Source organism: Triticum urartu, chromosome 5A (genome assembly GCF_056163025.1).
Source record: "Triticum urartu cultivar PI428250 chromosome 5A, HENAU_Tu73, whole genome shotgun sequence".
Classification (NCBI taxonomy): Eukaryota; Viridiplantae; Streptophyta; class Magnoliopsida; order Poales; family Poaceae; genus Triticum; species Triticum urartu.
In genome coordinates, this window is record NC_141877.1 from 155,383,378 (window position 1) to 155,397,543 (window position 14,166).

The 14,166-nt window shown below is 50.9% G+C and overlaps 1 protein-coding gene across 1 annotated transcript; it reads left to right on the forward strand.

The window, feature by feature from the left end:
* Positions 1-10,197: 10,197 nt before the first annotated feature.
* On the forward strand, positions 10,198-10,761 carry LOC147970652 (ethylene-responsive transcription factor 13-like). Its single transcript, XM_087523545.1, has one exon. The coding sequence runs from the start codon at positions 10,198-10,200 to the stop codon at positions 10,759-10,761; it is 564 nt and encodes a 187-aa protein (XP_087379671.1).
* The last annotated feature ends 3,405 nt before the right edge of the window (positions 10,762-14,166 follow it).

A 14,166-nucleotide genomic window follows, 5' to 3' on the forward strand; every position in this document is an offset into this window, starting at 1 on the left:
GCCTCGAGGAAGCTGCGTCACTACTTCCAGGCACACGAGATCACTGTCGTCACTCGCCTCCCTCTGCAACGGATATTGCACAATCCAGATGCAACGGGAAGAATTGTGGAATGGGCACTGGAGCTGTCCAGCTTTGGCCTCAAGTTTGAAAGTACTTCGACAATTCAGAGCCGAGTCCTGGCGGAGTTCATTGTAGAATGCACCGCAACGCTGGACAAAGAAGCCCAAGAGACTACTCTCCCCGGCAAGGAGGCAAGTTGCAGTTGGATCATGTACTTTGATGGAGCTTTCTCCTTACACGGCGCCGGGGCTGGCCTGCTGCTTGTCGTGCCCACCGGAGAGCACCTCAAGTACGTGATCCAGATGCACTTCCCCAGGGAGGTGTCAACAAACAATACGTCAGAGTACGAAGGGCTGCTTGCCGGTCTTAGGATCGCGGCAGACCTCGGAATCAAGAAGCTCATCGGCAGGGGCGACTCGCAGCTCGTCGTCAAGCAAGTCAACAAGGACTACCAGAGCTCGTTGATGAAGGCCTACGTCGATGAAGTGAGAAAGCTGGAAGAGCGTTTCGATGGTATACAGGCTGAATACGTTCCTTGAGCGGAGAACGATATCGCCGATTACCTGTCAAAACGCGCTGCCCTCAAGCTACCTGTGGAACCAGGTACCTTTGTGCTCCAGCTAACTCAGCCATCTGTTGATCCATCAACAGAGCAGAACAAGAGGAGGAAATCAGGACCCGGCAAGTACTTTCCCGCCGAGCTCCCCGGAGCTGCCGGCAAGGATGTTGCCAGGGACACTGAGCCCGCCACGGGACGGCTAGCTCCGGCGGAGCGTCAAGCTCTTGTCGTCGAGACAGCCGCTCCTATAGCGGAGGAAATGCCTTTAGTCCTCGCCGTCGAGCCCCAGGCTCCAGCGTGGGCACAACATACCGTCCGATTCCTCCAAACAGGGGAACTTCCTGAAGAGCGGGAAGAAGCGGAAAAAGTAGCCCGTCGCTCTACCATGTACCAGTTCATCGATGACGTCCTGTACAGAAAGAGGCCGAACGGTGTGAAATTGAAGTGTATCCCTCGGGAGGAAGGACTGGAGCTGTTGGCGGAGATACACGGAGGCATATGTGGGTCCCACATCGGGTCAAGGGCCCTTGCCGGCAAGGCTTCTTCTGGCCCACCGCCCTCCAGGATGCGACGACACTAGTCACCAGCTGTGAAGCCTGTCAGTTCCATTCAAAGAACCTTCATCGGTCAGCTCAAGCCCTTCAAACCATTCCTCTCTCCTGGCCCTTCTCGGTCTGGGGGCTCGACATACTGGGCCCTTTCCCCCGCGCTGTCGGGGGCTTTGAGTACTTGTACGTTGTAATCGACAAGTTCACAAAGTGGCCAGAGGTGGAGGCAGTGAGGAAGGTCACAGCTCAGTCAGCCGTCAAGTTCTTCAAGGGACTAGTGTGCCGTTTTGGTGTACCCAACAGGGTCATCACCGACAACGGCACACAGTTCACAAGCCGCACCTTCATGCAATATATCCAAGACCTCGGCAGCAAAGTCTGTTTTGCTTCCGTTGCTCACCCACGAAGCAATGGTCAAGCTGAGAGGGCAAACGCTGATGTACTGCGAGGCTTAAGGACCAAGACCCTTGACAGGCTGCACAAGAGTGGAAGGCGCTGGATTGATGAGTTGCCGACGGTTCTTTGGTCGATCAGGACGATGCCAAATCGAGCCACCGGCCAGACACCTTTTGCCCTGGTATACGGGGCAGAAGCAGTTCTCCCCACTGAACTCATATACGGGTCACCTCGAGTGCTCGCTTATGATGAGCTTGAGCAAGAGAAACTGCGGCAAGATGATGCAATGCTCCTTGAGGAAGATCGTCTTCGGGCGGCTGTGAAAGCAACATGCTACAAGCAAGCCTTGCGCCGCTACCATAGCCGCAAGGTTCATCCCCGAAGCCTTGAGGAAGGGGACCTTGTCCTTCGGCGCGTTCAATCGTCCAAGAATTCCAACAAGTTGACGCCAAAGTGGGAAGGCCCTTATCGGGTAATACGAGTCACCAGGCCCGGCGCAGTCCGCCTAGAGACCGAAGATGCCGTTCTAGTGAGTAACTTCTGGAACATTGAGCATCTTCGCAAGTTTTACCTGTGACGAGCGGCTTGTCGGGCCCCCCGGCAAGCCACCTTTTGTACAAGCATTGCCGATGATGCATGTAACCCTTTGTACAAAGCCAGGCGCAGACCCTGAGCACAAATAAATGAAGCGCTGGCACCCTAAGTTATAGCATGCATGCTAGGTCGAGTCCCGTCCTTGGTTAGGGTTGATAGTGCTTAGCGGCGACTAACCCCTAGCTTAGAGGTCGAGTGTGCGTCTCTTTGTCTTACTTTTGTCTTCTTTGGTTCACAGGACACACGGATATCCGTGCCGAACCACTTGGGGGGGGGGGAAAGAAGATGAACGGACCAGCATCTAGCCCCCGGCAAGCCAGCATTGCCGGCAGCTGCAAGAGCAAAGATTCACCCACGGCGAACCAGACTTGCCGGGGGCTGCATCTTCAGATAAGTTCTTCATCCCTTATCATGCATTCCATTATGGACTGAGGTATGTGAAACCTCATTTTCCTCTAAGCTACCGTGCTCCCATAACTCTAGGCCCTAGGGCTCGTTCCTGGGGCCAAGTTTGGTCGTAGTCGCGGCAGCGAAAGGATGAAACAAGGAGCCAGAACCCGCCTCATCCCTGCCTCCGCCAAAGGCGTGAGGAAGGTCGAGCGAAGTGGGAAGACAGCAAGGCCTGTTGCCGGGCAAGGAAATGTTTATCTTGAAGATATCAAGGATTTACTCCTTGTCGTGGGTTCTACCCACAAACAAATGACCCGGAAAGCATCCCTTTTTCATTAAAAACATTCCACTCAGGTACAGTCCATAGGGAATGAAAAACATGAATGATGGGATTACAAGTTTTAAATTCAGCTAAGGCCCGAAGGCTTACAAACTAAAAAGAGATAAGGTGCCCGTAATCCCTTTCTTGTCCCTCTCCTCAGGAGGCGGGTCAAGGAAGCGAAAAGGGCAAAAGGGGCACCTAGGCGAGCTACGGGTTGCAGAAGACACCAAGAGAACATCTCGGTGGCCGTCCGAAGGCTGGATGGTGATGGCGGTGCCGGAAGCAGAGCTCAAAGATGAGGCGGCAGGACTTCAGCACGCGTCGAAGGCGTCGGTGCCCGCGTACTCCGACTTGACGGCCTTGCCGCCCGCCCTCTTCCTCTTCCACAGCCTCCCAACGCCAGCCGCCCAAGGAGACGACCCCGAGAAGTTCAAGGAGCCGGCGACGCGGATGATGGGGTTGCCGGTGCCGCACGGAGTGGCGCCCGACACCTAATCGGACCCGTCACCTGACACCTACTACCCTCGTCGTCGCTGCGGCTGTCCTCCTGGTCACTCCCGCCCGAGGAGGAGTCTTCACTATCAGAAGAGCTCTCCATGCAGCACCTTGCATGGGTCCCAAAGCACTCGAAGACTTTGACGGAGAGAAGGCCACCCTCCATCAGCTTAAAATGGAGAGTGAGCCCCTCCGTCAAGCGGTGGATATGGGCAAACGTCTTCCATCTCCGACGGAGATACATCACGTGAGGGCGGGGAAATCGACGTGGGCCCGCGTGCCACTGATCGCGCAACCCCTCATCTGCAGCCACAACGACTCCGGCGGATCCAGCTCCATCTCCCGCGCGAATGGAGTCGGGAGACGAAGGCGACGGCGAGGCGGCCAGCGTAGCCTGACGAAGAACTCGCAAGGGTCATCCCCAACGTGGCCCTCCACGGGGGGAAGAACTGCTGGTGGAGGCGAGGCCGGCGCGCCGCCCCGTCCTCCTCTTCCCCGAGCGCCTTGGCCTCGCCCACGGCCTCGCCCCCTTCCCCTTCCCCTCGCGGCTGGCTCTGCCACCACGGGTGCGGGAGAAGGAGGGACGCGTTGTCGAGCGGCGACCCTCGCAGCCACCGTTGAAGGACCAGGATTCCCTCTCTCCATGACGGATGGAAGGGGGGAGCAGAAGCTGAAGGAAGGAGGAGATGAAGGAATGCGGGACGCCATCCCCCCTCCAGCTCTTTATAAAGGAATGGGGTGGGGGCTCGGCTGCCCCGCTCAGCCAATCAAGACATGGAAGGCGCAGGGAACTGGGACCGACCCGTCGCCCCAGCCCGCGGCAGCCCGGTTTCCCGCCTCCACCGTTCACCACCCCAAGCGCATGAGAGCCATGTAGCAGGCGTGCAGGACCGAGGCGACGGGTGAGGCGACTTCTCCCCACCCCATGATCGTGGGGAGTGGACGCCTTGAAGACCACGCCTCGGCCCTGTTCAGTAAATGGGCCGCGCCTCCACGCCTCCCTCTGTTTATGGGGAAGGCGCAAACCGCCCCCTTTACTACAACGTGACGCATGCATGCAGAGCTCAGCCCCACGCATGCCGCCCACGTCACACATGCCTCCCCATGCGCCGCCACGCGCGGGAAGCATGGGAGGCGCAGTGCGCGAAGAGACTTACCATGGTAAAAACTGCCCCGCCTGCCCGCGCACCGTTTTTGGGCCTAGCCCAACGACGCGATTGCGCTTACATGTGGCCCAGGCCCGGGGGCTCCTGTCGGTGTACAAAAAGAGGGGTACATTTTTTGTACCCCTATAACTATGCACGGGCAGTCTGAGCCACGGGCACCACCACACTGAGCAAGGCAAGGGAGGTGAGCCAAGGTAAGGCCGGAGCTCAAGAGAAGCAGAACGACGCCAAGACCAAGACCACAAAGAGCAAAGGGGATGAAGCGGACCCCCCCGGCAAGATCCTTGCCGGGAGGCGGTTTTAGCAAACCAGGCAAGACCCTTGCCGTGGCAGCTTGCCCCACACCTACGGAGTGAGTCACCTTGAGTCCACGGCCCCCATGGGGCAAGGATTCGGGAGACATCCCCGTGGTGGCTTGCAGATCTTTGTGAAGACATTCGAGATCAGATACACCCTTCAGAAGATGATGATCCTTGGCGGGATCCCAACCAAGGAGGACCACAAGGCCCCCCAGCAAGAGCCTTGCCGGGGATGATAGCAGGCGCCAAGGCAAGCCCTTGCCGGGGCCCCGGCAAGGCCCTTGCCAAAAACACCCGTTGGACCACCATCAGGCCCATGCCAGTCAAACCTCCACCGTCGTTCGCATGCAGCTGCCGACCCAACCAGCTGGGCAGGCACCTGCGTGGCGGCATGCAGATCTTCGTGGAGACCCACCACTGCACCACCTCAGCTGCTTGCCTGCCTACATGGCACCGCGGGCGCCGCTGGCCAGGGCGCGTGTCGACGCAAGAGGGAGCGGCGACGGACGAGACAGGGCTCTCCCCCGTCCCCGATAAAGCAAGGACACCTGGGCAAGACGCATTAAATGCGCCTTGTCATGTAATGCGAGGGATAACCTCGCATCACTGTTCCCTTTCCACCTCCTGGTGCTACTGTGGCACCCCCTTTCCTATAAAAGGAGGCCCGAGGCGACCAGGAGGAGGATTCGGCTTTTTGGAGCTACTCACGCCCCATAGCTAGCTCAAGAACACAGATATACAATCCACCAAAGCAGGAGTAGGGTTTTACGCATCCTCGCGGCCCGAACCTGGATAAACGAACCGTGTGCTATCTGTTTGATCCGCTCTTCTCACGACCCCGCGCCCCGCAATCGTAGTAGGGATTCTTGTGATCCCATAGGTGTCGTTCCCACCGACACTAACGTTTGCTTGGTCTACCACATATGCCATGCCGACATTGAGTGCCAGGATTTTAAGAACTTCCTCAAGGACAAAAGAGTGAAATTTGTTACTGTAGGCTTTAAGAACGATACGGATGTCCTGCGTCGGATAGGTCTCATTGTAGGCCAGCCCTTCGATCTCCAGAAGGCAAGCCTGGTGTTCTCCTCTCAACTTTCAATGCTGACCCTGGCAGCAGCCATGATTGATCCTTCGTACGCTAAACTGAAGAAACCTCATCACGAGTTTCATCATGCATGGGAGTCGAAGACATTAGATGAAGATCACAACCTGTACGTAGCAATGGATGTCTACCTTTGTTTAAATACCTACAAGGGTTGGATGAAGAAGTAGAGCCCAGTGTCCAGTTCAAGCAAAGAAGCGTCGGTGAAGAGGAAGAGGAAGAGGGACGAGGATGAAGTCGAGGACGTGGAATCAAACTCCGATTAGGTGGCAGTGTCATCGCTCATGTTGGTTCTACTGCAGCGTCAAGCGGACTAGTTGCTTAGTTTATTTTCAAGGGTGTGTTGTGCTGAGGCCCCAGCAGAACTATGTTTATGTTCTTTCTCGTTATTTGAACTCTTTAGTACGTACAATAGTACTAGTACTATGTCTTACTACTGTTCTTCTTGCAGTTGGTACTACCGCTCGTATCTTCGTGTTCCTACTGTACTTAATACATTCGTACTAGTAGTATAATTTGGGTCAGTCGATTTGTGAAAGAAGTTCGACGGAGCGAAGGAAGAAGATGGTAGAAGAGGTGGAAGAAGCCCTTCTAGCCATCCATGTTGCATCAAACGTCTCACATGAGTCGACTGACCCAAATTGCTCCTTCAGATTGCAGGATCCATGTGGCATTCAAGGTCTCAAAGGTAGATTCCGCATCCGCGCCCGGTTTGCGGGCTCGACGCGTGCGCGACCGGCTTTTGCCGCGACAGCCACCATGCGCGCCTCCTCCGCGCGGGCGGAGACGACAATGACACGCTAGTTCCTCCTCACCGGCGTGCTAGAGCACGTGCTCGTCCTCCTCTTCGTACGCTGCGTGCATAGATGCGGCTCCACCAGCTGTTCGCGTGCTTGGCAGCGCGGCGGCATCGCGAGGAGGGACTGCAGAGGACGTCAGCGGGCGAGCCTTCGGCTTCATCGCACAGGGATGGCGGCGTCACGGCAGTGATGGGCGAGAAATTGTTGGCCGAAGCAGGCGGGCGCCGGCATGCGCAACGGCGGCGGCAGCATATTGATGAGTGCGTGTGTGGGAGCTTACTTTAGTTTTATATATAAGGTTGGCCAAACATAAAAGAAAACCATACTAGTACACATAAACATTAGACTTAGGCAGCGCTTTTATTAGTTAGTACCACAACCACGATACGGAATCCTGTGCAAGCGCGTGAACCACGGCCGCGCGGTTGATCGAACGGTGTGTCACCGTGTCACGCTCGAAGGACATCCACCGAACCTTTTTGTGTGTGTGAAAACAATCCTCAAATATTACTCAATTTTTTTTTCCCGTGAAAGGTCTTGACGCTGCAATATTTCCATATATTTGAATTTAGCTCCAGTTCGTGTTTATTTGGATTTGGATGTTTTAGGTGCGCCCTAGTTTTTTTAATACTGATTTTGTGTGTGTGACTGACAGAGAACGTGTGTATGTGTCCATATGTGTGTTGTGGCGGAAGGGCAATGTCGAGACGGTGTGCGTGTGATACAGACATAGAGAGGTGTGAATGTGCAAATGATCATGCGTGAGTGAGACATAGACAGATGCCGATACGTTGTGTATACATGAGAGAACGGTATTCTAGTTTACTTGTGTGTGTGTGTGTGTGAGAGAGAGAGAGGGAGAGAGATAGAGAGAGGAGCATCTGTAACACAACAACCATCTCTCTCGATTCGTCCGTCCCTCGCACGGTCGCATGCAACACATGCATCAACGCGCACATTTTGACACCCTCACCCGGCCCCTACCCACCTCAAGGCCCGCACAATCTCTTCGTGAATACCCATTTCTCTCCTTAGGTTTGTTTTCTCTCAATATCTGACACACACACACAGGGACACACGTAGCACAACACATACACACTCCCCCGAGCACACAATTCATCCCCATCCAAGGTTATACGGCGACCACTCTCGCTTGTGCTTCTTTGCACCCCAACATGCACAACACCTCAATCTTCAAAGAGGGTATCGAGCAGATCGAAGACGGCGACCACACTGTGCAAGAGAATGTGGGGTCATTTGGAAGCAGGGTGATGTGACGACAGCTGACTGACTCCTCCCCCACCCTCTCTCTCTTGCACAAAATTACCTATCCCTCTCTCCCACGCACAAAATTGTCAATCCCTCAACCCACGAGATCCTTCCCCTCTCGTCCATGTTTTTCCAGATCTCTCATCAAACATGTTGTCTCTTCTCCTTCCACGTATAGAGAATCTAGATGCACACGCATCTCATGTATATTACATGTATCCATATTTCTCACAGACCTAACTTCTTCCTCTCTCTTTCTCTCTCTATCTCTCTCTCTCTGTCTCGTTAGGTTTTTCTCTTACTCTCTCGTACACATACATACAATATTTCCCGCCCTATCTTCTCCATCTCAAAAGCTCTCTCTGCAGGTTTCATTCACACATTGGGGATATGTCAAAATGTTGCTTCTATAATGGCTGATGTAGAGTTATGGTTGTTTTTGTTGCATCCTACAAAGTAATAACTATGAAATGCATTTAGATTCTCATTTGACTGGGATTATGTGAGTTTGAGCATGTTGTGAAGTACGATAAACCTTGTATACATCTTGGGATTCGACAATGATTGTAACTATTGAATTGTATAGACCATTACATTCGAAGTCAATAGCCTAATATATTTATTTCACAATTTCAAAAAATGATTAGTTCACTACAAACTAAGAAAACAAATGTGTACTCCGTCCATTTTTATTTAAGTCCGCGTATTAGCATTGGTCAAAGTCAAGTTTTGTAAACTCTCAGAAAGCTTATAACAAAAAATATTAACATATACAATAACAAATAAATACCATTAGATTCATTATTGAATGTACTTTCACAACATACATATTTGTTATGGTAAATGTTTATATTTTTCTATAAACTTGGTTAAACTTTAGGAAGTTTGACTTCGGTCAAACCTAATATGCAGAGTTTACTACTACTACTCGCTAGTTGCTTAGCCGAATCACTCAACACGCCACACGAGGAGTCCAGTGTCACAAAATTTTGAGGTCGGCAGGAAAATATCGCGCGACCCTGATTCGAGCAGTGGGAAGTTACCATCATAGCCTTCAGAACAGGCCCACCGTTGACGCTTGGTAGGGGGATGTTTTCGTAACTTCAGGTTCACCCTACCCAGCCAACCCCACACCGGCACCCCGAGTAGTACACCTGAATACTCCCCATTTTCTATCCCCACCGCAAAATAGACTTCTCCACGACACCACAGCCTTCGTGCTCCACCCCTTTATATCGGCGCACTCGTCCACCGCAGTGCATCTGCCTCATCGACGACCTCGTATGCCACACTGGATCCGGTCCACCGTTGTTGTCGTACATGGAGCCTCTTCCCCGGCATCGTCTTCCACGGTCTCGGATCTGCTTCCCGGGAGCCGACGCCAAGCGCAGAAGTACCACCGTCGTGGACAATGAACTGACTCCCGTTGCCGACCATGACTCACAGAGGCCGCCGCGACCATCGTTCTCCTCCTTGATTGGTAATGTGTGTATTGAATCACTTAGCAGTACATGTACAGTTCCAAATTTATTCATACCTACCCTTCAAATTTCCTGGGTGCTATTGTTCCTGTAAAAGTAATTGGTTATAGCCTCCATTGTCCAATAGAATATCAGCTTGTAATTGTGTGTCGCTCCTGTATCACGCTGTGCTTGGGTAGGTTTTTCATCTGCAACCAGTAGTGTGGCAAATGATGGAAATGTTTTTAGAACTAGCAAGATGCCCATGCGTTGCACGCATCAAGATGCATTTGTATGAGTAGTTTATCTTGTGGGAGAAAAGGATGAACGAGGGAAGGCCTTATTTGCAAATCTGGAGAGGGGTATGGGTATCTTTTTGCAAAATTCCCATTTGTTTCCTTCCTATCTGTCAGATATAAATCGGATGGCCTATATTGCAAGAAAAAAAAGTATAGAGAAAAAACAGTAGACAGTAAAGGAAATAGATATAAATATAAAATATAAAATAAATATAACAGTAGAGAAGAGAGTAGAGATAGCAAAGACATCGAGAAAGGATCACGCGCGTGGGAAAAAGCGGCCGGGCGTGCACTAGTTTTGGCGCGCGGCGTCCGGCGCGCTTTATAAAATCCAACACCCTCCCACCGCTCTGTGCCTTGCCACCGCTCTCTCACCGCTCTGTGCCTCGCCACCACTCTCTCCCCACTCTTTTTCGCCTCGCCGCCGCCTCGCCACTATGCCGCCGCCTCACCGGGAAACTTGGGGATACCGCGGCGTCCGCGCGCACCCCTCCGGCGGCTTCTCTGCCGAGATCCAGTTCCACGGGATGCGCCTCGGCCTCAGCAATTTCGACAACACCAATGAGGCCGCCTGCGCGTGCGACGCGGCAGTGTGGCGCCTCTGGTGGCCTCATAGAACATTGAACTTCCCCAACGTGTCGACGCGGGAGCGGGGGCAGGAGCTCGCGCCTCTGCCGTGGCTTAGCACCGACGAGGATCGTCGCGACAACCGGAGGTGGGAGCACCATCTCGGCATCGCCGAGATGGACGAGGAAGCCATGGCGATGTGGCGCCAACACTTCCCGCAAGACAACATCAACGAGCGCAAGTTCTATGCGCAAAGGAGGGCGGAGCGAGCCGCCTATCGCGAGGACAAGCGTAGGCGAAAAGCGGACGCTCAATTCAACATGAGGCTAGGAGCAGCATCACCCTGGGAATCCAACGATGATCGGTATCTTCACACCTACAGTCAGACGTCAGAGGAGGACATCACCGAGGAGGAGTCAGACGACGAGGAATAGTTGAATTATCTTTTTTTATCTATCTATGCTGAGAACTATCCTCTACTCTCTAGTATCTACTTCTCAATCTCAGCACTATAAACGCTTTTTTAAAGCACCGTGCGTTACGATTCTGTTGGTGATGCTCTAACATGGCATACGAGTGCTTTAATGTTGCCCACAAGATGCGCGAGTATTACTAGTAGTATATTTTTCTTGCAATGTTGAGATTTTAAAACCACGAGTGCGAACATGCAGACGAGCAATGAAGACCAAACACGGGATATTCGGAACATCTTCAAGGAGCGTGGCAAGTTAAAGAGGACCTGCACCGAACCTGTAAAACGAGCTTTGGTAAGTAACACCCTTTCAATTACTTTCGTGTAGCCTCGTGTTCTTCGATGTGTATGTGTTGTAGTTTCTGTTTCTCTTAAGCGTGGTGTTCTTTGATGTGTAATAAGAAGAGTCTTAATCGTCCTAAAGCTTTCGTTTTTAGCTTGATGTAGGAAGTGGGTGTTCTCACATTGTAGTCTATTTTTACTTTTTTCCTTTGAATTCACTTCTCCGAGTTCTCTTTATCTGGCTTCTACTAAATAGATCTAGGTTGCTTTGAGTATTGATCTAAAAAAGAAGTAACTTCATGTCAGGATGCAGTTCCTGCGAGGAGGGAAGTATGGTCAACCTCGAGATCATGTTTCCAAAATGAGGCTGGATTACACACAAGGTGCCAGTTCCCTAATGATGCTGGATTAGACACAAGGTGAAAATTCCCAGATGATGCTGGATTACACACAAGCAAGGTGGAGTCGTCAGTTGTTCATGTCCTCGTGGCATTAGTAAAGGCTGAAAGAAAGCGTGCAGCAACCCTTGAGAATGTAGCTAAGTTCCTGAAGAAGTGAAAAGAGCAATCAGATGCTCTCTTCACCCAAGCCAAAGAAGAGATGGAAGAAGCCAGAAATAAGCTAGCAGAGGCAGAGCAGGCTAGGCGTCTCCTGCTATCTAAAACTGTTGTCAATACAAAATTTCCTTCATAATAGCTAGGTTCAAATATTTATCCAGTCAGCATGCCTGTTGTGATGTCCGTGCATCTACTGATGTGGCACAAAATGTTTTTTCTCGGGTCATGTAATAACAGCAATTACTTTCCAAATAATAATAGACGAAGCATTGGACATGGCATAGTTCACGCGCAAGTTCGACATTCCAAGTTCAACTTCCACATCAAACTCATGTTCACAGATATCTGCACATTCATACATAATGTCCACAACCATGATTCACTTCAAAGCCAAAAAATGTGAGGAGAGTTATAAATAAAGAAAATCCTCTACTAGTTCCTGCTACCAGTGCGAGCACAACAAGTCAAGACCATGCATAAATTAATTATATTTTAGTCATTTTTTGTGTTCTAAAATGCCTGCCGACTCGCGGAAGGACGTGTTGCCGGCACACGCGCGGATTCAATGAAGGCAGGCGGGGCAGTCTTAAGCTAGTTGCACGCGGCGAGGAGGCATGCTTAGCTGGGCCTGCAGCGAGTGCGGCCCTCTTGGCCGGCGCGCCGGTTCAATGCGTGCGCTATGAGAGGTCGCGTCCGTGTCAGCGCAATCACTCCCTTCAGTCCTTTTTTGTTTCGGTATAACAGAATCTCGTTTTCCATTCACATTTTACAAGTACAATTCATGGAAAAACTTTGACCAAAGTATGATGGGGACTAGTAAAGATGGAGGTAGTAGTTTTTTTAATTAAAGAAGGGTTTCCCCTTCTGATTTTCATTACTGAAAACCAGCATCAAAATCTAAACCATAGTATTTGCCCTAGAACTACCAGGTTCAACATCTCGCAACATAAACCCATACAACCTCCATTGCAAAAAAACCGTACAACCATACGCCAAGGAGGTACGTAGTACTATGAATTCATGCTCCATACCAATCGTTCTAAAAACTACTTACTACTAATAACGCGCCATTGAAAATCGGAACTCTTAACCCTGCTAAAAACGATATTTTAAATGTGGCTACTCGATCTATGGCAACTGGCGAGCCACCGCGCTCCAAGTCGTTCACCTATGGTCCCGACCATCAACTCCTGCGGATCAAATTATCACGCGAGCTGACTATACCTACAAAGGCATATGTATATCACTAAAAATATTTGTACTGGTACCCGGTACCCGTGAATGTAGCAATCGTCCACCTAGGGTTTTAGGGTCTATTTGTTAATGTCGCCTTTACGTAACACTCATGTGTGCGAGACAGCGAGAGGCCGACTGCGTGCGTGCGCCTCTTCTCTTCGTATATGTACTCCACCATTTGTCTGGTGTCCAAAAAATTATAATAACTACTAGCAATGTGCCAATGCGTTGCCACACGATCAAAGTAGATTAATACATATTCACCGATTTGATAGAAAAAAAGTCTAGTTTTGAAATATGTATATCACTAAAAATATGTTATATTTCACTCAAAATATATTCCTTTGGCAGTTTTGATGAGATAAGGGAGGAATGTTGTTGGTTTCAAGATTCGGGAAGTGGTATATGTCTAATTTCTACTCTTACTAGCAAGATGCCTGTGTGTTGCACGGAACATCAAGATCTTGTGGGAGAAAAGGATGAACGAGGGAAGGCCTTATCTGCAAATGTGGTGAAGAGTGCGGGTAAATTGCCATATTTTCCTTCCCATCCGTCATATATAAATCGGACGACCTACATTGCAGGTTGGTAGGCCCACCATCATCACCAACTCTATTTTTTATCCCTACTCTTATAAAAAGCATTGTCGGTGATGATCGTGTGCCTGCCATCCTGCAATATAGGCCGTCCGATCTATATTTGACGGATAGGAAGGAATCTATGGCAATTTTGCAAAAAGATACCCACACCCCTCTCCACATTTCCAAATAAGGCCTTCCCTCGTTCATCCTTTTCCCCCACAAGATAAACTACTCATATAAATGCATCTTGATGTTCCATGCAACGCATGGGCATCTTGCTAGTTGTTGCAAAAGCCCATGTGTGTGTGAGAGAGGGAGAGTGGAGGAGGACGGAGTGCATGTGTGACAAAGAAACAAGGAGTGTGTGTGCGATAGGTATCAGCTTAAAATGAGGCGATAGTGTGTGTGTGCATGATCGAGGGGGCGTGTCTCAAGAAGGGAAGAAAAATCTACATAGATACAAGGAGCGGGAGAGAGACATGTATGCGATGGTGGAAGCACGAGTGTGCGGGTGTATAAACCTATCTAGAGGCTAGCTAGTCGATAAATGTTTGTGAGAGAAATACGAGTCGGGGTGCGAAAGCGAGAGTTTTGTGTGTGTGAGAGAGAGACGGTAGTCGGGAAGGGTAGTGGAAGCTGGAGTTGTGTGTGTGTGTCTGTGTGAGAGAGAGAAGAGATGGTAGTCGGGGTTATCTAATCGGTAAACAAATG